Source organism: Eretmochelys imbricata, chromosome 1 (genome assembly GCF_965152235.1).
Source record: "Eretmochelys imbricata isolate rEreImb1 chromosome 1, rEreImb1.hap1, whole genome shotgun sequence".
In the NCBI taxonomy this organism is placed as follows: Eukaryota; Metazoa; Chordata; order Testudines; family Cheloniidae; genus Eretmochelys; species Eretmochelys imbricata.
In genome coordinates, this window is record NC_135572.1 from 360,510,430 (window position 1) to 360,534,041 (window position 23,612).

Sequence of the window (23,612 nt, forward strand, 5' to 3'; positions counted from 1 at the left end):
TAAATGAGGTCTGTGGCTGGGTACACAGAGACCTCCACCTCTTAGTACATGGCAAACAGACCCCGACAACTCCTTTGATCCCTTTAGTAAAGATACAGAAGAGAAGGAAACACAGTTAAAGCATTTGAAATGTAAGTATTGAGTAAGACTTTCATTTCAACAGCACCCCGGGTTCCCTTTAGCTTCGCAGAGCCTTTAGAAGGAAAAGCCCTTTGTCTGACAGTCTCTTAGCTGGTGCTAACCATGGTCTCTGTTCCGTTTTGGGGAAAAGAGGAGTCAGTGGAGCTGGGCTGGAGCTGGCATTGCTGCTGATGTTGTTAAAATCCAATATCGGCTCCCAGAAGCCAAGACAAGACCAGCACAAGAGGGGAGAGGAAAGAACAGCAAAGAGAGCAGACGCGGCTTCTGCCTCTGGTGCTGACTCGCCCTTGCAACCTCATGGCTGGAAAAATACAGGCCCAGCACCCAGTCTGATTAGCCACTCTGAGACCGGCCACTTGTACCAGCATCAGGTAGTTTAGGGCAGTGGCTCTCAACTTTTCCGGACATCTGTTCCCCTTTCAGGAGGCTGATTTGTCTTGCGTACCCCAAGTTTCAACTCTCTTAAAAACGACTTGCTGACAAAATCAGACCTAAAAATACAGACGTGTCACAGCCCACTAGTACTGAACAATGGCTGACTTTCTCCTTTTTACCATATAATTATAAAACAAATCAATTGGAATATAAATATTGTACTTAAATTTCAGGGTATCGTATATAGAGCCATATAAACAAGTCATGGTCTGTATGAAATTTTAGTTTGTACTGAGTTCGCTAGTGCTTTTTATGTAGTCAGTTGTAAAACCAGGCAAATATCTAGATGAGCTGACGTACCCCCTGGAAGATCTCTACATAGCCCCAGGGGTACACATACCTCTTGTTGAGAACCACTGGTTGAAGGCACTGCTTTTAGCAGACTCTTTCTGACCACAGGTTCACAGCAGTGTTCCAAACTACACAATCTTGGCTGGCTAAGCCAAACTCCCGTTAGACAGAAGGGACAGGAGCGGGAGAGGAACAGGAGCAGGAGAGGAAAGAGGGGAACCGAGGCGGGGGAGGAAGAGGAGCGGGAGAGGAAAGAGGAGAACCACGGCGGGGGAGGAACAGGAGTGGGAGAGGAAAGAGGGGAACCGAGGCAGGGGAGGAACAGGAGCGGGAGAGGAAAGAGGAGAACCGAGGCAGGGGAGGAACAGGAACGGGAGAGGAACAGGAGCGGGAGAGGAAAGAGGAGAACCGAGGTGGGGGAGGAACAGGAATGGGAGAAGAAAGAGGGGAACCGAGGCAGGGGAGGAAGAGGAGCGGGAGAGGAAAGAGGAGAACCGCGGCAGGGGAGGAACAGGAACGGGAGAGGAAAGAGGGGAACCGAGGTGGGGGAGGAACAGGAGCGGGAGAGGAAAGAGGAGAACCGAGGCGGGGGAGGAACAGGAGCGGGAGAGGAAAGAGGAGAACCGCGGCAGGGGAGGAACAGGAGTGGGAGAGGAAAGAGGGGAACCGAGGCGGGGGAGGAACAGGAGCGGGAGAGGAAAGAGGGGAACCGAGGCGGGGGAGGAACAGGAGCGGGAGAGGAAAGAGGAGAACCGAGGCAGGAAAGAACAGGACATGCTTTGTGGGAACGGGGGAGATGACGTCTCATGTCCCAAGCAGTGTCCAGGATTAGGCTGGAGCCAGTGACAATGATGATGTCATCTGGGTCCCACCCTCCAGCCCATTCTGATCAGGCCTCCTGTAAGGATCAGGATGAGGGAAGTCTGGGGTCCCAGGAGATGGTGGGAGGTGCAGCCATGATTGGGAAGCTTGCTGCTTTCCGTACTCGTCTGTCAGTCATCCAGCATCATGGGACCCAGCAGCTCCCCCCTGGTCATTTTCCCCCTCCCTCCCATCTCTAAGGACCCCAGAAGCCGGTGAAGGCGGAATAGCCCCTTGTTGTTGTGTGCTCCAGTTAGATCGAATTTCCAGCACACCAATTTCAGTGCCCGGATTTCCAGTCCCACACTTCTCTTGCAGCAGGCAGGATCTTAACCCGGCCTGGGAGTTCTGCCAGGAGCCCATTTCCCTTGGGCTCATTCAGTCACTCTCTTTTCTGCCCCTTTCCCCACTGACATTTGTTGTCACTGCTTAATATGCCACATTATAAACTTGCCCTCCCTCTGCAGCTGAGCTCATAGTTGGGGTACGTTTTTGCCCCATTATCGCACCAGACCAAGTACAGGAGCCCTGCCCTCCCACCCGGGCACGCGGGATGCAGAGCCGGGGCTCCAGCAGGGAGTAGCCCGTGGAGAACAGACGATAGGGAAGCTGGGAGCAGAGCCTTGTGGGGTCTCTGTTAGGTCCAGGCTTGTTTAGCATCTTCATTAGCCTGTTGCTGACACGTACAGATGATACTAAATCAAGTAAATAAAAGGTGGTTACAAGGAGGAGGGAGAAAAATTGTTCTCCTTAACCTCTGAGGACAGGACAAGAAGCAATGGGCTTAAATTTCGGCAAGGGAGGTTTAGGTTGGACATTAGGAAAAACTTCCCAGCGTCAGGGTGGGTTAGCCCTGGGAAAAATTGCCCAGGGAGGTTGTGGAGATTTTTAAGAGCAGGTTAGACAAACACCTGTCAGGGTTGGGCTAGATAATAGTCCTGCCAGGAGTGCAGGGGACTGGACTGCTTGACCTCTCGAGGTCCCTTCCAGTCCTACGATTCTAAACCAGGAGAAGCTGGGAACCCAGCGGGGCTGCGAGAGGTCAGAGCCCTGGGCAGGAACAACCCAGGAGTCAGCCCATGTCCTCAGAGGGAGGAGGAAGCCAGGAGCAGGCCTGGCTGAGAGTGTCTGAGGGGGCAGCACTGTGGTCAGGCGTTTGCTGGGGCGGCAGCGGGGGGAAAGGGCACTGCTGTTATGGGGCAGCTTTTGCAGAGGCCTCCTGTGGGGGAGCTGGGCGGGGACAGTCCCTGCCCATAGGGTTGGATGGCACCTGGGCCCCGCTCTGCTCTGGGCGGCTTCTTGCCAGTGGGAGTCTGAGAAAGTGGGCGCAGCGCGTAGAGGCTGGGCGGGCCGGCTGGCGGGGGGCTGATCTGTGCTCCCTCGCTGGTTCCCTCTCTCTGAGGTCGTGTCTGCTGTGGGAGGGGACAGCGACGGCTGCTGCATTGGGTGTAGCCACCGCAGGGTCCCGCGGGCTACAGGCCTTTAGGCACCCCTGTGTCTCAGGGAGATGATAGCTGTCTGCAGGTTGCACGGGGGGGCACGACCCCCAGGGAGGGACGAGGTGTCTCGGGTGGCACGAGGGGTATCTAGGAGGAGGGGGCTGAAGTTCCTTGGCACTGAATGGCACTGGGAGGAGGTGGGGGTCCCTAGGGCAGGGCACTAGAGAACATACCCAGTGGGCTCTTCCTGTCTCTGATGTGTATGCTTCTGCCAGCCGGGACTCCAGCGCTCCCCAGTGCCCAGCCCATCTGCAGGTATCCTGCAGCCCTGCCTCCGGCTGAGTGCATCCAATGCCTCTGGCTCCCCCCACTCAGCGGGGTGCTGCTGGCTGGGATAAGGCCTCAAACCCCACCACCACCACCCCCCCCCAATCCTTTGGTGCTGATGGTTTTCTCCAGGGCTTGCATGACTCTGTTTTCAGGTCTGAAGAGGAACCCTGGCTGGGTGGAGAGGTTCAACGTGCAGTTTCTGGGCTCTGTGGAGGTCCCATACCATCAGGGGAATGGCATCCTATGTGCAGCCATGCAGAAGGTGAGGCAACAGCTGTGCAGGGGGCGGGCCAAGCAACGTGGGTCGCTGGAGTCAAGGGACGTGACTTTGTATTTCCCAGGGAATTGCTGTTATAACCCAGGAGCTCTGGGCTTGTGGGGAGGGGTCTCCTAGCCACCCCAGTCTCAGCCTCTCCCAGCAGGGGGTGCTGTGAAGAATGGAACAGGAGTCCTGGCTGTGGGGGCGCTCCCGGCTACCCCAGTCCCAGCCTCTGCCAGCCGGGGGCACTGTAGGGAATGGGGCAGGAGCCCTGGCTGTGGGGGGCGCTCCCAGCTACCCCAGTCCCAGCCAGGGGCACTGTAGGGAATGGAGCAGGAGCCCTGGATGTGGGGGGCGCTCCCGGCTACCCCAGTCCCAGCCAGGGGCACTGTAGGGAATGGGGCAGGAGCCCTGGCTGTGGGGGGTGCTCCCAGCTACCCCAGTCCCAGCCGGGGGCACTGTAGGGAATGGGGCAGGAGCCCTGGCTGTGGGGGGTGCTCCCGGCTACCCCAGTCCCAGCCGGGGGCACTGTAGGGAATGGAGCAGGAGCACTGGATGTGGGGGGCGCTCCCGGCTACCCCAGTCCCAGCCGGGGGCACTGTAGGGAATGGAGCAGGAGCACTGGATGTGGGGGGCGCTCCCGGCTACCCCAGTCCCAGCCGGGGGCACTGTAGGGAATGGGGCAGGAGCACTGGCTGTGGGGGGCGCTCCCAGCTACCCCAGTCCCAGCCAGGGGCACTGTAGGGAATGGGGCAGGAGCCCTGGCTGTGGGGGGTGCTCCCGGCTACCCCAGTCCCAGCCAGGGGCACTGTAGGGAATGGAGCAGGAGCCCTGGCTGTGGGGGGCGCTCCCGGCTACCCCAGTCCCAGCCAGGGGCACTGTAGGGAATGGGGCAGGAGCCCTGGCTGTGGGGGGCGCTCCCGGCTACCCCAGTCCCAGCCGGGGGCACTGTAGGGAATGGGGCAGGAGCACTGGATGTGGGGGGCGCTCCCGGCTACCCCAGTCCCAGCCGGGGGCACTGTAGGGAATGGGGCAGGAGCACTGGCTGTGGGGGGTGCTCCCGGCTACCCCAGTCCCAGCCAGGGGCACTGTAGGGAATGGGGCAGGAGCCCTGGCTGTGGGGGGTGCTCCCGGCTACCCCAGTCCCAGCCAGGGGCACTGTAGGGAATGGAGCAGGAGCACTGGCTGTGGGGGGTGCTCCCGGCTACCCCAGTCCCAGCCAGGGGCACTGTAGGGAATGGGGCAGGAGCCCTGGCTGTGGGGGGTGCTCCCGGCTACCCCAGTCCCAGCCGGGGGCACTGTAGGGAATGGGGCAGGAGCACTGGATGTGGGGGGCGCTCCCGGCTACCCCAGTCCCAGCCGGGGGCACTGTAGGGAATGGGGCAGGAGCCCTGGCTGTGGGGGGCGCTCCCAGCTACCCCAGTCCCAGCCAGGGGCACTGTAGGGAATGGGGCAGGAGCCCTGGCTGTGGGGGGCGCTCCCGGCTACCCCAGTCCCAGCCTCTCCCAGCCAGGGGCACTGTAGGGTATGGAGCAGGAGCCCTGGCTGTGGGGGGCGCTCCCGGCTACCCCAGTCCCAGCCAGGGGCACTGTAGGGAATGGGGCAGGAGCCCTGGCTGTGGGAGCACTGTACTTTGCAATGCAGTGACTCTGCCAGGGGCTACAGGTCGTGGTGGAAACCAGCTGAACGTGAGCTCTGGGGCGCTGTAGGGTGACTAGACAGAAAATGTGAAACATCAGGATGGGGGAGGGAAATAGTTCCCTACTGAAGACAAAGCCCCTAACATTAGGTCGTCTGGTCACCCGTGGGAGCCGAAAGCCATTGAACAAAGCCACGGGCCCTGTGGGTGAAGGAAGCCAGGCATCTGGTTGCTATTATTACTCCAAGCCTGCCGCAGCCCAGCACCCTCGTTCCAGCAGCCCTGTGCGAGCTCCCAGGGTGGTGGGTTGCTAAGAAAGGCAGCGCAGTCCCCAGCCCTACCAGCGGCAGAGGAGTGAGTCGTGCAGAGGTCCGACCCCCACAAGTCAGACAGTCCCCGGGCGGGCAGGGCCCAGTTCTCATGTCCACTCATCGAAAGGGTGTGGAGAAACTGGAGAGGGTCCAGAGAAGAGCCAGGAGAATGACTAAAGGGTGAGAAACCTGCCTTAGAGGGAGAACCAACAGGGGCTCCCTCTGGTTAGCTCAACAAAGAAGGTGAAGGGGTGACTTGGTCCCAGTCTGTTTACGAGTATCTCCCTTGGGAGAAGGGTTTTGCTAGCTGACAGCTCTTGAGTCTAGCAAAGACACAACAAATCCAGTGGCTGGCAGCTTGGAGCGAGGCCCATTCACCTGGAAATAGGGGCCCGCTTTTACCAGTGAGGGCAATTAACCACGATGGCTGCTCCCTCACTCGGGGATCGGGTGGGTCTGTCTCAGAGACACTCAGCCAGAAGGGTTGGGCTGGATGCAGGAAGCATGGGGCGAGGGTCTCTGGTCGGTGTTACTGTGACGCAGCAGGGAGGGGAGAGTGTTGACCCGGGAATGTGGCAGGGGAGTTTCACTGGGGATGGGAGACCTGAGAGCCTGTCACCTGAGCCGGGAGGGGGAGGTAACACCTCTGCCTGGGAAACTGGACAAAGGCTGCAGGAGGGAGCCTGCTGGGGGGGGGGGGGTTAGTTTCAGTTTGGGGCTGGGTGGAGGAACACAGGGAACCCCAGGGCTGGGGTCTAAGCTCCCTGCTCCCCCAGAAGGACTTGACTGAGGGGTCCTGGTTGTACCCACAAGCTCTGTTTTGGACTGTGTTCCTGTTGTCCAATGAACCTTCTATTTTATTGGCTGGCTGAGAGTCTCAGTGAATCCCAGGAAGAGGGGTGCAGCCCCCGGACTCCCCCACACTCCGTGACAACTGGTGGCAGAGGTGGGATCTACTGCACCCCGTGAACGGCGCTTCCTGCAGTAAGTGACTGGGGAACAGTAAAACGAAGGGGAATTGACGGGGACCAGGCATGCTGAAGATTCAGAGAGAGACGGTTTCAGGGGGCGGTTAACCCCTGGGAGTGTGTGACCAGAGAGAAGGACTTTTGCAGTAACAGGGTCCCCCGGGGGATTGCAGCGAGCGGTCCCAGGGGCGGAGGAGTCTGCAGCTCGACCCTGGCAAAGAGGTGGTGACCTCAAGAAGGACTGGCACCCTAGGGGTTTTTCCTGGAAACCGTGGAAAGCTGCCCGGCCTGCGAGTGGCCAGCAGGGAGATGTACGCTAAACGCCTGAAGAGCGACCTGGTGGAGCTGTGCAGGCAGAGGGGGCTGCGCATCGGGAGGTCCACCAAGGAACAGCTGATTGCCCAGTTGGAGGAGAAGGATCGCTTGGATGACCCGATCCCTGTCCCGGAGGGAAGCCGCCTGGCGGACGCAGCATGGGCCCTGGGGCCTGACCAGGCTGGGAGGGGTCAGACTGCTGCCGAGGGGTCAGACTGTACCTAGGGGAGGGGTTAGGGGAAGCCCAGCGAATACCGAGGGCACTCTGACCCCGGCAGCCAGCAGGGGATCCTCCCGGCGGAGCTCCCCATCCCTGGAGCGGAGGCGGCTGGAATGGGAGAGGGAGATGAAAATGATTTAACTGGGAATTGGTCCTGCTTCGAGCAGGGGGTTGGACTAGATGACCTTCTGGGGTCCCTTCCAACCCTGATATTCTATGATTCTATGAGAGAGCTGGAGGATCATGAAAAGCAGCATCAGCATGAGGAGAAGCAACATCAGCATGAGCAGGAGGAGAAGGAGAAACAATGCCAGCATGAAGAGAAGCAGAGACAGCATGAACTGGAGCTGGCCAGGCTGAGGAGCAGTGGGCCCCGGCTGTGGTGAGTGAGGGGGGACCCAAGACTGCAGGGAGCTTTGATAAGTGCTTCCTGGCCCAGCGGAAGGAGGGGGGGACACAGATAGCTTCCTGACGGCCTTTGAGAATGCCTGTGAGCTGCACAGGCTTGACCCTGCAGACAGGCTCCAGTTCCTCACCCCCTTACTGGACCCCAAAGCCATGGAGGTGTACAGCCGAATGACAGGGGCGGAGGCAGGGGACTATGAACTGTTCAAACAGGCCCGGCTCCGTGAGTTTGGGCTGACCCCCGAGATGTACCGGAGAAGGTTCCGGAGTCAGCGTAAAACGCCTGAGGTCACCTACCTACAACTGGTCAACCGGATGCAGGGCTATGCCCGCAAGTGGACAGCTGGGGCCCGAGCTAAAGAGGACCTGCTTGACCTAATCGTACTGGAGCAACTGTATGAACAGTGCCCTTCCGACCTGAGGCTGTGGCTGGTGGACAAAAACCTCGAGAACCCCCAGCACGCAGGGCAGCTGGCCAACGAGTTTGTGAACAGTCGGTCAGGGGGTAGCCGGGAGGACTCCCAAAAGAACAGCCCCCCCCCCCCCCCAATGCAGAGAGAGAGTCACCAGGGGGCCTCCCAGCGGGGAAATAGGGAGAACCCCCTCCAAAGGGGAACGCCTGGCGTCGGGCCCCTCCGACCCGCTCGAGGGGACCAACGTGACCTGAGCTGCTATCACTGTGGCCAGAGAGGCCACGTACGGACCCAGTGCCCCGGGCTCAGGGACAGACTGAGCAGACCCAACCTACCCAGGGTTAACTGGGTAGGGACTCAGCTGGATGAGGGGCAGACGGCCCAGGCAAGGGGGGCTGCGAGCTTACCGCTTATCGCCTGCTCAGGAGGGGAGAATACCGCCGGCCAGCTCAGCCAGAGGGCTGGAGGCTCTGGACTCAGGGTGCTCGGTTTACAGGGTGGGCGCGGGGCTGTCCCTCCGGAGAGAGTGCCTTGTTCCCCTGGAGGTGGATGGGAGGAAGGTCAATGGATACTGGGATATGGGCGCGGAGGTGACGCTGGCCCGGCCCGAGGTGGTGGCCCCAGATCGGGTGGTGCCAAACACCTACCTGACCCTGACGGGGGTGGGCAGGACCCCATTCAAGGTGCCGGTGGCAAGGGTACACCTGAAATGGGGGGCCAAGGAGGGCCCCAAGGATGTGGGGGTACACCACCAATTGCCCACTGAAGTTTTGATGGGGGGAGACCTAGAGGACTGGCCAAGCAACCCCCAGACCGCCCTGGTTGTGACCCGTAGCCAGAGCCGGCGAGGGGCACTGCTCCCTGACCTCGGGGAGGGTACCGCACCGGAGGCGCAGGACTCTTCCCTGGTGGGGAGGGAGCGCCGAGGGGCACGGCTCAGAGAGGCGGAGGCCTCAGACCTGGCCACTGAGGGGGAACCGGGCCCCATCCCTTCCCCAGCCGCTGAGTTCCAGGCCGAGTTGAGGAAAGATCCCTCCTTGCGGAAGCTCAGGGACCTGGCCGACTTTGGTGTGGGACGGACCATGAGGAGAGGCTGCCAGGAGAGATTCCTGTGGGAGAAGGGGTTCCTGTACCAAGAATGGGCTCCCACAAGGGAAGTCGAGTCCTGTGGGATTGGGAGGCAGCTGGTGGTCCCCCAGAAATATCACCGCAAGCTCCTGTACCTGGCCCATGACATCCCCCTCGCAGGGCACCAGGGAATCTGGCGCACCCGGCAGAGGTTGCTACAGAACTTTTACTGGCCCGGGGTCTTTACCACGGTCCGGCAGTATTGCCGATCCTGTGACCCCTGTCAGAGGGTGGGGAAGGCCCGGGACAAGGGGAAAGCGGCTTTGAGACCTTTGCCCATCATAGAGGAGCCTTTCCAGAAGGTGGCCATGGACATCGTGGGGCCTCTCAGCAAGACGACCCGGTCGGGGAAGAAATACATTCTGGTGGTGGTAGATTTTGCGACCCGCTACCCCGAGGCAGTGCCCTTAGCTTCCATTGAAGCAGACACCGTGGCCGATGTGCTCCTGACCATTTTCAGCCGAGTGGGGTTCCCCAAGGAAGTCTTGACAGACCAAGGATCCAACTTCATGTTGGCCCTGCTCCGGTGCTTATGGGAGAAATGTGGGGTCCGGCACGACTGGGCCTCAGCTTATCACCCCCAGTCCAATGGGCTGGTGGAGAGGTTTAACGGGACGCTAAAGATGATGCTGAAAACCTTTATGAACCAGCACCCGCAGGATTGGGACAAGTACTTACCTCACCTGCTGTTCGCGTACAGGGAGGTGCCCCAGGAGTCTACCAGATTTTCGCCTTTCGAACTGTTATATGGAAGGAGGGTGAGGGGCCCCCGGACCTGATGAGAGACGAGTGGGAGGGGAAGGCCACTCCCGATGGAGAGTCAGTGGTGGAGTATGTCCTGATCTTCCGAGAGAGACTGGCTGAACTCATGGGCCTGGCCAGGGAGAATCTGGCCAGAGCCCAGAGGAAGCAGAAGGTCAGGTATGACCGCACGGCACGGGCCCGTGCCTACGCCACCGGGGATCAGGTGATGGTTCTCATCCCCGTGAGAAAGAACAAACTACAGGCCGCCTGGGAGGGCCCTTTCAAGGTCGTCAAGCAGCTCAATGAGGTAAACTATGTGGTGGAGCTGTCGAACCGGGCGCACCACCGCCAGGTGTACCATGTGAATATGATGAAGCCATATTATGCCAGGGGGAATGTGGTGTTGGCCGTGTGTGGACATTGGGAGGAGCAGGGAGATGACCCTTTAGTAGATCTATTCCCTGAGACCAGAGCTGGTTCCCCCCTGGAAACAATTCCTCTCTCGGATCAACTAACCCCTGCCCAGCAAGCTGAGGTCAGGGGGGTACTGCATCCGTACCGACAGCTGTTTTCCAACCAGCCTGGACGCACTAATCTGACTGTCCACCGGGTGCAGACCGGGTCGCACCCACCGATAAGATGCTCCCCCTTCCAAGTCCCAGGGAAAACTGCTCAGGACCTGGAAAGAGAGGTCCGGGACATGCTGGCTTTGGGGGTGATCCAGCCATCTGCCAGCCCTTGGGCCTCGCCGGTGGTGCTGGTCCCCAAAAAGGACGGGTCGGTCCGGTTCTGTGTGGACTATCGGAAGCTCAATGCCATCACTGTATCTGATGCCTACCCCATGCCCAGGCCAGACGAGCTCCTAGACAAGCTGGGAGGAGCTCGGTACCTTACCACCATGGACCTTACAAAGGGCTACTGGCAAGTGCCGCTGGATGCAGATGCCCGACTGAAATCGGCCTTTATCACCCCTCTGGGGCTCTATGAGTTCCTGACCCTGCCTTTCGGCCTCAAGGGAGCGCCGGCCACCTTCCAGCGCCTAGTGGACCAGCTCCTGAGGGGGATGGAGAGTTTTGCCGTGGCGTATATTGATGACATCTGTGTCTTTAGCCAGACCTGGGAGGACCACGTGTCCCAGGTTAGACAAGTGCTGGACCGACTCCAGGGGGCTGGGCTGACTGTAAAAGCGGAGAAGTGCAAGGTGGGGATGGCGGAAGTATCTTACCTGGGCCATCGGGTGGGGAGCGGCCGCCTAAAGCCGGAACCAGCCAAGGTGGAGGTGATCAGAGACTGGCCCGCTCCTCACACCAAAAAGCAGGTCCAAGCCTTTATTGGGATGGCAGGATACTATCGAAGGTTTTTGCCCCGCTTTAGCGCCATAGCCACCCCCATCACTGAGCTATGCAAGAAGGGGAAGCCAGACAAGGTGGTCTGGACCGAGCAAAGCCAGGAGGCTTTCTGGGCGCTGAAGGAGGCTCTGGTCAGTGGCCCAGTTCTGGCAAACTTTCCAGACTTTCAGAAGCCCTTTGTGGTGTTCACCGACGCCTCAGACACGGGACTGGGGGCGGTGTTAATGCAGGAGGATGAAAAGGGGGAGAGACACCCCATCGTGTACCTGAGCAAGAAGTTGCTACCCCGGGAGCAACACTATGCAGCCATCGAGAAGGAGTGCCTGGCCATGGTGTGGGCCCTCAAGAAACTAGAGCCCTAACTCTTTGGGCGACACTTCACCGTCTACACCGACCACTCTCCCCTGACCTGGCTGCACCAGATGAAAGGAGCCAACGCCAAGCTCCTGAGATGGAGCCTGCTCCTGCAGGATTACGATATGGACGTGGTCCACGTGAAGGGAAGTGCCAACCTGATAGCGGATGCGCTGTCCCGGAGAGGGGGCCCGAACTTCCCCAGGTCACTGGTCACAGCGACCCCGCTCAGTTCAGTCTCGAAGGAGGGAGAGATGTGACACAGCAGGGAGAGGGGAGTGTTGACCTGGGAATGTGGCAGGGGAGTTTCACTAGGGATGGGAGACCTGAGAGCCTGTCACCTGAGCCAGGACGGGGAGGGGGAGGTAACACCTCTGCCCGGGAAACTGGACAAAGGCTGCAGGAGGAAGCCTGCTGGTGGGGTTTTGGTTTCAGTTTGGGGCTGGGTGGTGGAATGCAGGGAACCCCAGGGCCGGGGTCTAAGCTCCCTGCCCCCCAGAAGGACTTGGCTGAGGGGTCCTGCTTGTACCCACAAGCTCTGTTTTAGACTGTGTTCCTATTGTCCAATAAGCCTTCCCTTTTACTGGCTGGCTGAGAGTGAATCTCAGGAAGAGGGGTGCAGGCCCCAGACTACCCCACACTCTGTGACAGTTACCCAGGGGATCAGAATAAGTTTCTGACTCGAGCGGCACTGCAGGGAGTGGGGCAGGAGTGCTAGCTGCGGGGGAGCTTCTGGCAACTCCTGTCTGGCCTGGCTGCCGGGGGCACTGGACGGTGCGAAGCATGCCTGCAGAAGGTGGGTCCAGTGCGTGCGGCCATCTCGGCTATTCCTGACTAGCAGCCTGTTTCCATTGCTCCAGCCTGGCCCCTTCCTCCCGCTTACACTCTCCCTGGGCATTTCCAGATCGCCACCACCAGGAAGCTGACGGTGCATTTGCGCCCACCGGCCACTTGTGACCTGGAGATAATGCTGCAGGGCATCAAGCTGATCCTGACCGTGAATGAGTACAGCCGGGACGACGAGGTGAGGGTGGGTGAGGAGCTCTGGGCTGGGGCGGGGGCAGCGGCCCTTGGCCGGATGTTTGGCTGCAAACACCTAGAAGATAATGAGGTGATAAGTAACAGTCAGCATGGATTTGTCAAGAACAAATCCTGTCAAACCAACCTGATAGCTTTCTTTGACAGGGTAACAAGCCTTGTCGAGAGGGGGGAAGCGGTAGAAGTGGTATAATTTGACTTTGGTAAGGCTTTTCATATGGTCTCAAATGACCTTCTCATACACAAACTAGGGAAATGCAACCGAGATAGAGCTACTCTAAGGTGGGTGCATAAAGGGTTGAAAACCATTCCCAGAGGGTAGTCATCAGTGGTTCACAGTCAGGCTAGAAGGACAGAACAAGTGGGGTCCCGCAGGGATCAGTTCTGGGTCTGGTTCTGTTCAATATCTTCATCAATGAGTTAGATAATGACATAGAGAGTACACTTATAAAGTTTGTGGATGATACCAAGCTGGGAGGGGTTGCAAGTGCTTTGAGGGATAGGATTAAAATTCAAACGGATCTGGACAAACTGGAGAAATGGTCTGAAGCGTGGCAAGGGGTGCCCACGGCCTCATGCAGGAAGTGCACAAGGATCAGACCGAGTTGCAGCAACAGGAAATTTGGCTAGCTGGAGCCAGGCCAGGGGCAGGAACTGGAGTGATAGTGACACAGGCCAAACCCTTGTCCCCATGTCTGACAGAAGAAGGCTTTGAAAGGGCCCGGTCCGAGCGGAGAGACGGGGCCCGGCCCGAGGCGGAGAGAGTGGGGGGCCAGAGGGGTCATATGTCAGACAGGAGGTGAAAGCGGGAGAGTTAGACACACACCGAATAAGGCTAAAGCTGGTACAACGGGGGAGGAGACGCTCTGACGAGGGCGTGGGGGTCTGACAGACAGAAGGACGGGGCGCCCTCTCACTAGAGGGGGCGGCAGGGCTCAGATCGTCTCTGACTGCTGCTTCCTTTTCAGTTGGAGCGATGCAGCCACTTCTTCCAGATGAAGAACATCTCCTTCTGCGGCTGCCACCCCAGGAACAGCTGGTGAGAGGCCCCCGCCCTGCAGGGAACGGGGCAAACCAGCAGCACAGCACAGCAGCTGGTTACCCAGGGTCAGGGCTCTGGAGGTGGCCTCCAGCCCAACACACTCATCCTACCCTGCCCTGCCCAGCCTGTGCCCCACGGAGCCCCCCCGCCTCTGCCCCCGCCCAGCCTGTGCACCCTGGAGCCCCCCTGCCTCTGCCCCCGCCCAGCCTGTGCCCCACGGAGCCCACCCCCCGCCTCTGCCCCCCCCAGCCTTTGCCCCCCGGAGCCCCCCCGCCTCTGCCCCCGCCCAGCCTGTGCCCCCTGGAGCCCCCCCCGCCTCTGCCCCCGCCCAGCCTGTGCACCCTGGAGCCCCCCCGCCTCTGCCCCCGCCCAGCCTGTGACCCCGGGAGCCTCCCACTCCTCTGACCCCGCCCAGCCTGTGACCCCGGAGCCCCCCCCGCCCAGCCTGTGCCCTGCGGAGCCACCCACCGCCTCTGCCCGCGCCCAGCCTGTGCCCCCGGAGCCCCCCCCGCCTCTGCCCCCCCCAGCCTGTGCCCCCCGGAGCCCCTCCCCGCTTCTGCCCCCGCCCAGCCTCTGCCCCCGCCCAGCCTGTGCCCCCCAGAGCCCTCCCCATCTCTGCCCCCCCAGCCTGTGCCCCCCCAGAGCCACTCTCCCCGATGTGCTGAGATGCGGGGGGGTCCCATCCCTGAACCATGGCAATAGTTTACTGCAGTTGCTTTGGCTCCTGAATCTTGTCTGCTGTTGTGCAAAACTGGGGTGCGAGGAGGGCTTTGGGGATCATGGGTCTTCTCCAGCCCCTCTGCTGACTTCCCCACAGCCCCGTGGGGCAGCCCTGGGCTCCTGGGGTCTGATCACCGCACAGCAAGCAGGCCGGCCCTGGTGCCTCTCTGGGGCTCTGCTCTGACCCTCCCTTTGTGCTGCAGTTACTTCGGGTTCATCACCAAACATCCCGTGCTCAGCCGCTTCGCCTGCCACGTCTTCGTCTCCCAGGAGTCCATGCGGCATGTCGCCGAGTGTGTCGGGTGAGCTGGGGTGGGGGGCCTGCGGGAAGGGGGGGCTGGGAGCTGAGCTACAGAGGGAGCAGGGGGAACCTGGGAGCTGGAGTTATGGGGTCCCAGGGTTTGCCCCGGCCCTTGCAGTGTGGCCCCCTCCCCCACGGGGTTTGCCCCGGCCCGTGGCTGGCCTGCGGCATGGCCCCCCTCCCCCACGGGGTTTGCCCCGGCCCGTGGCTGGTGTGCGGCATGGCCCCCCTCCCCCACAGGGTTTGCCCCGGCCCGTGGCTGGCGTGCGGCGTGGCTCCCCTCCCCCACGGGGTTTGCCCCGACCCGTGGCTGGCGTGCGGCGTGGCTCCCTCCCCCACGGGGTTTGCCCCGACCCGTGGCTGGTGTGCGGCGTGGCTCCCTCCCCCACGGGGTTTGCCCCGGCCCGTGGCTGGCCTGCGGCATGGCCCCCCTCCCCCACGGGGTTTGCCCCGGCCCGTGGCTGGTGTGCGGCGTGGCTCCCTCCCCCACGGGGTTTGCCCCGACCCGTGGCTGGTGTGCGGCGTGGCTCCCCTCCCCCACGGGGTTTGCCCCGACCCGTGGCTGGCGTGCAGTGTGGCTCCCTCCCCCACGGGGTTTGCCCCGGCCCGTGGCTCACGTGCTGTCTGCCCCCCGCTCACCGTGTCCCTTGCCTTGCAGCCGGGCGTTTCAGGAATATTACCAGGAGCACCTGGAGTACGCCTGCCCCACAGAGGACATTTACCTGGAGTAAGGGCGCGAGTCACTGCGGCTCCTGCTTCTGCCCCCCGTCTAGCCCCACAGATGGCCAGAGACTCTGTCTGACCCCACAACCAGCCGGCTTGGACCCTCCTTCCGCACACGCTGCGGCCCCCACCCCCCGCACAGACTCGCTGCCCATCCTCACTGCTTCTCCCTGGGGGCCCGGAGAGCCGGCTGCTCCTCCCTGAGCTGGGGCTGGAGGGCAGGCCCATCCCAGGCGGGGCAGGCTTTGGCGGGGGGCACCCAGCCCTGGCCGGCCCCTTCCCCCGTGGCTGATGGGAGCGGAGCCCAGGGGGCCTGAGGATAGACTGTGCCTCAGGGCACCTGCCTCAGTGACCCACGCTAAGGCATGGAGGGCACAAGGGCTGGGCCAGGCAGCTGCCCCCTGCAGCAGGCTCCCCGGGGAGGGGCTGGCGGGGGAGGGAGAGAGCACAGGGAGTGGGGGAGGGGCTGGCAGGGGCAAAGAGGGGATGCAGGGAGTGGGGGAGGGGCTGGCGGGGAAGGGAGAGAGTGCAGGGAGTGGGGGAGGGGCCGGCGGGGGCAGAGGGGGATGCAGGGAGTGGGGGAGGGGCCGGCGGAGGAGGGAGAGAACACAGGGAGTGGGGGAGGGGTCAGCGGGGGCAGTGGGGGGATGCAGGGAGTGGGGGAGGGGCTGGCGGGGGAGGGAGAGAGCACAGGGAGTGGGGGAGGGGCCAGCGGGGGCAGAGGGAGGATGCGGGGGGGGCCGGCGGGGGCAGAGGGAGGACACGGAGTGGGGGAGGGGCCAGCAGGGAAAGGGGGAGAGCTCAGGGAGTGGGGGAGGGGCTGGCAGGGAAGGGGGAAAGCTCAGGGAGTGGGGGAGGGGCTGACGGGAGCAGAGGGGGGACGCAGGGAGTGAGGGTGGGGCCGGCGAGGGAGAGCTCAGGGAGTGGGGAGTTGGCAGGGGGTTGGGGAAGTGCAGAGTGGGGGGAGGGGCATGGGGCTGGTGGTTCAGTGGCTTTCTGCCCCCCCCACTGTACAACCTGTTCCAGCCCCCCCGGCTGGGCCCTGCCTGGCCCGCTCCGTGGCCGTGGCCACCCCTCTGGCCGTGGCCGGCACCTGACTCTCGGGGGGGGGGGCTCATTGTTCAGACCCTGCACTGAGGGTCCGAGGTCACGGGAAGGGGCCTGAGGCCACACCTGGAGTGGGGGAGGGGTGCCCGGTGCGGAGGTGAGCCTGGTCTGGGCCCCTCCAGCCTTTACATCAGGCTTCACCCCCCACACTGCTCCCCCCGGCTGTCTCATCCCCCACAAGCCCCCCACAACGGCCCCTGGGCCAGCTTATCCCCCCCAATGACCCCGTGCCAACTCATCCCCCCCCCAGCCTCCCCAAAGGCCCCTGGGCCGGCTCATCCCCCATGACCCCTCCAGTGATGTGAACCCCTGGGCTAAGTCCTCCCCACCTGCACCTGGCAACCTGTGTCCCCCGCCCCCCAAGGTGCGGCGCTGACCCCAGGCCACTTGGCCTCTGCCGTGCTCAGGGCCGTGCCCTGCCTGGCCCCCCTGGCCAGTGCCCCCTGCCCGGGAATGTGTCTCTGTCAGGGCACCCGCCGTAGCCACGTGGGGCTGGCCCAGGGGCAGGCCCGGCCAGGGGGATGGGGCCGGTCTGAGCTCTCCGGGGCAGCCTGGGGGCGGGGGTGCAGGAGGGGCTTTGCACCTGTGCAGGGGTCACCAGGGAGCGGGGGGGCTGGCTCGTGGCCCCCCATCCTGCACCACCACCGGAGCAGCTGGGGCGGTTACAACAGACACCCCAAGAGCCCACGTCACGAGCCCGTGGCTACGAAGCCAGCTCTGGCTGGAGCCCCGGGGCGGCTGGGGCGATAGGGCCTGTGAGCTGCTCCTGCAGCTGCCGTCAGGCCCCTCTGGGCGAGCGCCCAGCTCCTCTGCCCGGCTCTCCCTGCCCCGCTGCTGTGCCTGTCGCTTGCCAGCCCGCGTGTCTCTCCGCCCAGTGCTCGCTTCGCGCCCACAGCCCCACGCCGCTCTGCGTACGCCGGCCCCACGCCTCGAGCCCCCCGGGCCTCCGGAGCGTCTGTGATGTGTACAAAACCCCGGGTCACGATTCTCCCCCTCACGGCCGCCGCCTGGCGGGTCTTTCAAGAAATAAAGATATGCTTGTGTGACCCCGAGGGCTGGGCCCGTCTGTCAGCCGCCCAGAGCCGGGCTGTGCAGCCCAGCGGGGCACCCCGCGCCGGGCCGCGGAGGGCTGCGTGTGCTCAGCGGTTCGGGGGCGCCGGGGGGAGGGGGCACAGCCAGGGGTCCTGTCTCAGGCCCTCCGAAGGGGTGTACACGCGCAGGCAGACTAGGCTCCTCCCTCTAGTTCACGCCGGTCAACCCGCCCGACCACCCCTGAAATGCAGCCACCTCTGGGGCGGGAGGTAGCCGCTGTTTAACAACCGTACGAAGGTTTCAGAGGAGCCGCCGTGTTAGTCTGTGTCCGCAAAAAGAACAGGAGGACGTGTGGCGCCATGGAGACTAACCCATTTATTTGAGCATCAGCTTTCGTGAGCTACGGCTGAATGCATCTGATGAAGTGAGCGGTAGCTCACGAAAGCTGATGCTCAAATAAATGGATTAGTCTCCATGGTGCCACACGTCCTCCTGTTCTTTTTGCGAACGCTACGAAGAGCAGCTGCCGGATGCAGTCAGGGCCCAGGTTCCAGGCTGAGGCTGCCCTGAGGCCAGGGACACCAGGCTCCGGGCTTTGGTGCTGGGGATCAGGCCCACGCTGAGCTGGGCCTTTGGGTTCCTGTCACATCGGGGCCCCAGCTACGCCAGGCATCCGTCCGCGTGCAGCCAGAGCCGGGCCCCACCTTCGCGATCCCCCTCGCCACGCGGCGGCACTGGCTGGCCCTGGGGGAGCCCGAGCGCGGGGGTGGAGCCGCAGGCCTGCTGGGCGCACGGCTAGTGGACAGTAGGCAAAAGGCCAGAGGCCATTTTTCACTAGCTCTGGTGCAACAGGTACACGCTGGTGCCAAAGCCATGCCGGGGGTGGGGGGGGGGGCGCAAGCTGCAGCCCTCTCAGCGCACAGCTCCGTGGGGCGGGCCTGGCAGCTGGCCGGGCACGCTGCTGGGTCTCCAGCATCACGCCACGCCTCGGGGCAGCCCGGCCCGCTGAGCTGTAGGAGAGCCCAGCAGGCACAGCCTAAAGGGATGGCAGCTAGCGGGTGGGTAACTGGCCCATTGGCAAGGGGCCGCCTGCTCAGGCCCCGCCTAGCCCAGCCTGTCCAGGTCGGGGCAGGGGTGTAGCTAGCAGGGTCTCCCCCTGTACCCCCCTCACAGGCAGCCCACCACACATGCAGGGTTACAGACGTCCCTGGCTTGGCCCCTTGGGCTGTTCCCCTCTGCAGGGCCTGCACCAGGCTGCCCACGCACCCCTGGTCTGACGGTGGGGGCCCCTCAGCAGCAGGCACAGAGCCCAAACCTTATGCCATGCAGGCCTGCTGCCCCACGGCCTTCCTGACTCGCACCCCCCATGCCACACCGGTCTCCCTAGACCAGTTCCCAGCTGCCACTGAGCAAAGCCCAACATGGCACAGCAAATGGGGCTTGACAGTGGGACGAAGTGGGGGATTTTCCGAGTGCTTGGCATGAACATTGTGTGGGGCTCAGTTTCCCCGTTTGCTGTGTGTGTAACAAGGGGGTGGGAGAGGAAATTTGTTGTTGCAGGAGACCAGGCATGACCTCGCTTAGCAGCTGGGATCCCAGACAAGTGCCTGGAGATGGGGAACCCTAGCGACCGGTGACCTGGTGACCGAGAGGCCCACCCCAGCTTGGCCCTCAGCCGGTTCTGACCAGTGGGAGGACAAAGGGCTGAGGGGAGAGGACCCCGGTGACCTGACCAGCCGGTTCCAGCCAGTGGGGAACAAAGGATGGAAGAGAGGAGGCCCAGACAACCTGTTTGCCTGGGACCGAAGACAAAGGACAGGGGAGAAGCTGTTGGGGGAGATGATCTAGGATGATTGGCTGGAAAGAGGGAGTGGCTGGACTGGGGTGAGAGAGCAGCCAGAGCCCACCTGGATGCAGGAGAGACCTAGATGTACTGACTGAGGGTTGCTGGACCCAAGGGCCCAGAGAGTTTCCTGTGCTCGGTTCAGATGCTCAATAAACCTTCCTGTTTTACGCTGCCCGAGAGTCACTCCAGTCTAGAGATCAGGGTTGCATTATTCCCTCGGGGAATGGAGGCCCCGGGGGTCCAGAGCCAGGGGACTCCCTGAGGGGGCCCACGGCGAGGGTTGTCAACTGTCTAGCCCCACCCCTTCCCTGCCCCCTGCCCCACCCCTTCCCCGAGGCCCTGCCCCCCCACTACATTCCACCTCCCTCAGTGGTTTGCTCTCCCCCACCCTCACTCACTTTCACTGAGCTGGGGGAGGGGGTTGGCGTTGCGGGAGGGCTGTGGGCACTAACTGGGGGTTCGGCTGGGGACGAGGGGTTTGGGGTGCAGGAGAGGGCTCCGGGTTTAGGGGGTGCTCAGGGCTGGGGCAGGAGGTTTGGGCATGAGCTCCCGGTCAGCAGCGCAGCAGGGCTAAGGCAGGCTTCCTATCTGTCCTGGCACTGTGCCGCATCCTGGAAGCGGCCAGCAGCAGGTCCAGCTCGAGGCAGGCGGGGCGAGGGGGGCAGGAGGCTCAGTGTGCTGCTCTCGCCTGCAGGCACCGCCCCCCCGCAGCTCCCATTGGCTGCGGTTCCCGGCCAATGGGAGTGTGGAGCTGGTGCTCAGGGCGGGGGCAGTGCACGGAGCCCAGGGGACAGCCCCCCCCAACCGCCCCACCTAGGAGCCGCACCTTAGCACAGCCGACCAGAATGCTGCGGTGCTGGCCGGCGCCACGAGGGCCCCTGTTTGACTGGGCGTGCCGGTCGAAAACCGGAGCCCTGGCAACCCCACCTGCGGTAGGAGACAGGAGACAGGCGTGCTGACGGCTCAGGGGAGGTGGAGGGGCCCACGGCTTAACCCCCCGAGAGGGCGTGCCCCGCCCCGAGAAGGGCTGTCACACTGAAGGGGCCCGTACGGAGCTGAGCGAGCACGGGGCCTGCGAGTCCGTGACAGAGCTCACAGTGTCATTTTACATGGGGGCTCATCCGCCAGTGCCGCTGTTTCCTGCAGGGTCCCGCCGGGGTTGGGCCTTGGCCCTCCCACATCTTGGTGGGTGGAGACAAGGCCAGGCACCACCCACAGAGCGTGCTGGTTCCCTTGGTGAGCTGGCCACATGCAAACTACACATATGGCAAGGTGGCCACATGCATGGCCATGCAACTACCAGCACAGCTAGCCCGTGTTGTATTCCCGCCTGCTCCTGCCCTGGACTCCGGCCCCACTGGCCCCTTGGAGCCCTGCAGAGCCATGTCTGCAGGAGGGAGTTGTACCCGACGGGCCGGAGCTTGCTCGCAGTCACTTGCTCTCTGTAAAACCAACGTCACTCAGCTGGAGTCAGAGGCCTGGCTCCAAATTTACACTGGGTGGGGGCTTATGGCCGTTTTGTCTCTGAAATGCCTCAGTCAGCCTGTTTACGGTCCCCGGGCCACCAGCTCTGGGTACATTTTCTCAGGTTGGTCTGAACACATCTCTTTGCCCTGGTGCTTTCCAGCCAGGGCAGCCAGCCTGGCTCACTTGCTGTGCCCTTGCTCTGCCAGCTCATGCTTAGCACTGTGCAAGGCTAGACCCAGCTGCATGGGAACCTAGCCAGGAGCTCTCTGGGCACTCACAGGCCCTTGTGCTTTGAGCATCGCACTACAGCGCACAGCAGCAATGCTGCAGCATGAGCACGCCTGCTTCCATTGCCACAATTCGTTTGTGACTAAGCCCCATCCCAGTGTGTGTGTGTGTGTGTGTGTGTGTGGCCGAGCCCTGGCTGAGCCATCTGGGGTCTTTCAGCCCCAAGATGAGGGTCTGTGAATGTGTGAATCCCCAGGTGGCCTAGTGTAGGAGCCATGGGTACAGGCCCCCCCCACTGCCTCCAAGATCTTGCCTGAGCTCCCAGGCCTGCACTGAGCTTGCAGCCATAGGCACGAAGCTGGCTACTGCGAGGCTGGTGCTGTGGCCCCCACGTCAGGGCAGGAGGGGCATGTGGCAGGCACAGCGTTTCCCTGGTGGAGGCTGGGCCTCGTTCAGCAGCCGTTGGCCCACATGACTGGTGAAAGCTGGGTGAGGAGCCTGGTGTCCTTGGCTCCACCAGGCTCTGACCCTCGTTAAGGCCTGGGGAGGGCAGCGACATGGCCACCCTGGTCACAGCAGGCGGAGACCAGGTACCTTGCTGAGGCATTTGGCTTCTGCTGCGGCAGCTAGACACAAGGGCTGGTGACTGGTTTGCAGCCACTGCTGGGCTGGATGGAGTGGCTCCCCCAGCCCCACTCTTGTCCCTAGGCAGGGTTTGCTGGGCATTCCCCTCTCCGCCCGCAAGGGCTCCCTCCGGTCCAGCCAGCAGGTGCCGTAGTGGGACACGCCTGAGGGGTCTCGGCTCCAGTTCCTGAACTGGGCATCTGACACTAAGTCCTGCAGCTCCTTTAGGTCCTGGCTGGCCTGTGCCATTTCCTTGGTCCCTCCATGCTTGGCCAAGCAGGGAGGCTGGCTGAACGCTGGGGGCGGGGGCTGAAGCCCAGTGCAGCCCAGGCACTGGTGCTGCTGGCAGGAAGGGGAACTGCCCAGTGGCTGTGACTGACCCTGGCGGAGAACGCGGGCAATGCCCCCAGCTGACCCTGAGGGTCATGTGGACACCCTCTCTGCTCCTGGAGTGCAGACGCCGAGCTAGGGACTGTGGGGCACGGGTCAGCTGCCTGGGGGAAACCTCTCCTGCCTCGCCAATGTGGAGCCCTCCCCAAACTCCTGGATCTTTCCCTGGGGCCACGCGCACTGCATAGAGGTCACCTGGCCGAGCACGGGGGGGCCCTGCTGCTGCCCTCTGCTGGGCTGATGACAGCAGGCCCAGCCCCTTCCTTAGGCCAGTCCATGTACACCACCTCCAGGGACTGGGTCAGAAGTCCCAGGCTCACACCCCCGTCTGCTTGTCTGGGCATGCTCTTGCTGTCTGTCCTCACCCGAAGGCAGAGCTCCAAGCCAGGGATCCAACAGTCCCAGCCCAGGGCCCCCTGGTCCTGGATTTCATGCCATCCCACAGCCCAGCAAAGCCCACATTTGGGAGCCTTTCGAGTGTGGTGTGGGAAGCTGTGGTCCAGCCTGGCCTTGCTGTCAGGCCGATGGACTGTGGCTGGCCAGGGTGCGGGCGAGAAAGCGCTGTAGCCTGCCGGGGATTTACTGCAGGGGGTTGGGCGGGGGGCAGGGTGGGGCTGGTTTTGTGCCCGTATTGGTTGAGTGTTGATTCTGCCCCAGTGAGAGCCTCAGCCTGCAGTGCGGGAGCCGCGAGTGGTTCGTTAACATCTCTCCTGGGGCTCTTGGCAGCACAGGACATTAAAGCGCTGTGTGAACTCGTACCAGGCTGAGCGACTGACCAGTCAGGATGCGGCTACTGTCAGCAATCACGTGCAGCTGATGAAATAGCAACACTTGGCCAGTCGGTTTGCTGTGAGAATGACCGAGATAAACGACATGTTTCCTGCCATATGGGTTCAAGGTGACTTTACAGCACTATCACCGAACTCCCACCCCTGCAGCTCTTTGGGGAATGCTGACGGTTCATTTGGCTCCTGAACTCCTGAGGTCTGAGTGTCACTGTTCTACCCCCACGCGCAGAGCCAGCCCCATGGACTGGGAATGTCATAAGGTGCAAACAGATGCCCACAGACTCACTGTCCGGGGGTGCTGCTCCCCAATCTGCTCACCCTGGTCCCAAGCCAGGAAGAGCAAAGCTGCAGCCCAGAACACCACAAAAGGTTTCTTATAAATTTATTACATAATAATAATATAATAATAATAATAATAATAATAATTAATAATAATATAAGAAACATAGATCTCTGTGGGGTGTGTGTATCACAACGTTGAGGGGAAGGAGGTGCATGGGCCACACCTCCATGACTCTGGAGCAGGAGAAATCTCCGAAAATCCATACAAAATAAGGTGTGAAGTCAAACTGACCCTGTAAAATTTAAAAAACCAAACCAAACCAAACCAAAAACCCACAGGTGAGTTTGTCTGGGTGAAAGAACAGGGTGTGTGCGTGTGCGTGTGTAGGTAGGGGCATGTGTGCGTGTGAGACTGGACAATG

The 23,612-nt window shown here is 62.1% G+C and overlaps 1 protein-coding gene across 1 annotated transcript in view; it reads left to right on the plus strand.

The window, feature by feature from the left end:
* MAPK8IP2 (mitogen-activated protein kinase 8 interacting protein 2) overlaps positions 1-15,434 on the plus strand; it is a 60,455-nt gene extending 45,021 nt beyond the window's left edge. Inside the window, exons 10-14 of the mRNA XM_077807475.1 lie at positions 3,650-3,759; positions 12,507-12,626; positions 13,615-13,679; positions 14,606-14,704; positions 15,362-15,434. Of these exons, the coding sequence (XP_077663601.1) occupies positions 3,650-3,759; positions 12,507-12,626; positions 13,615-13,679; positions 14,606-14,704; positions 15,362-15,434 (467 nt within the window). The remainder of the gene's footprint in view (positions 1-3,649; positions 3,760-12,506; positions 12,627-13,614; positions 13,680-14,605; positions 14,705-15,361) is intronic.
* The last annotated feature ends 8,178 nt before the right edge of the window (positions 15,435-23,612 follow it).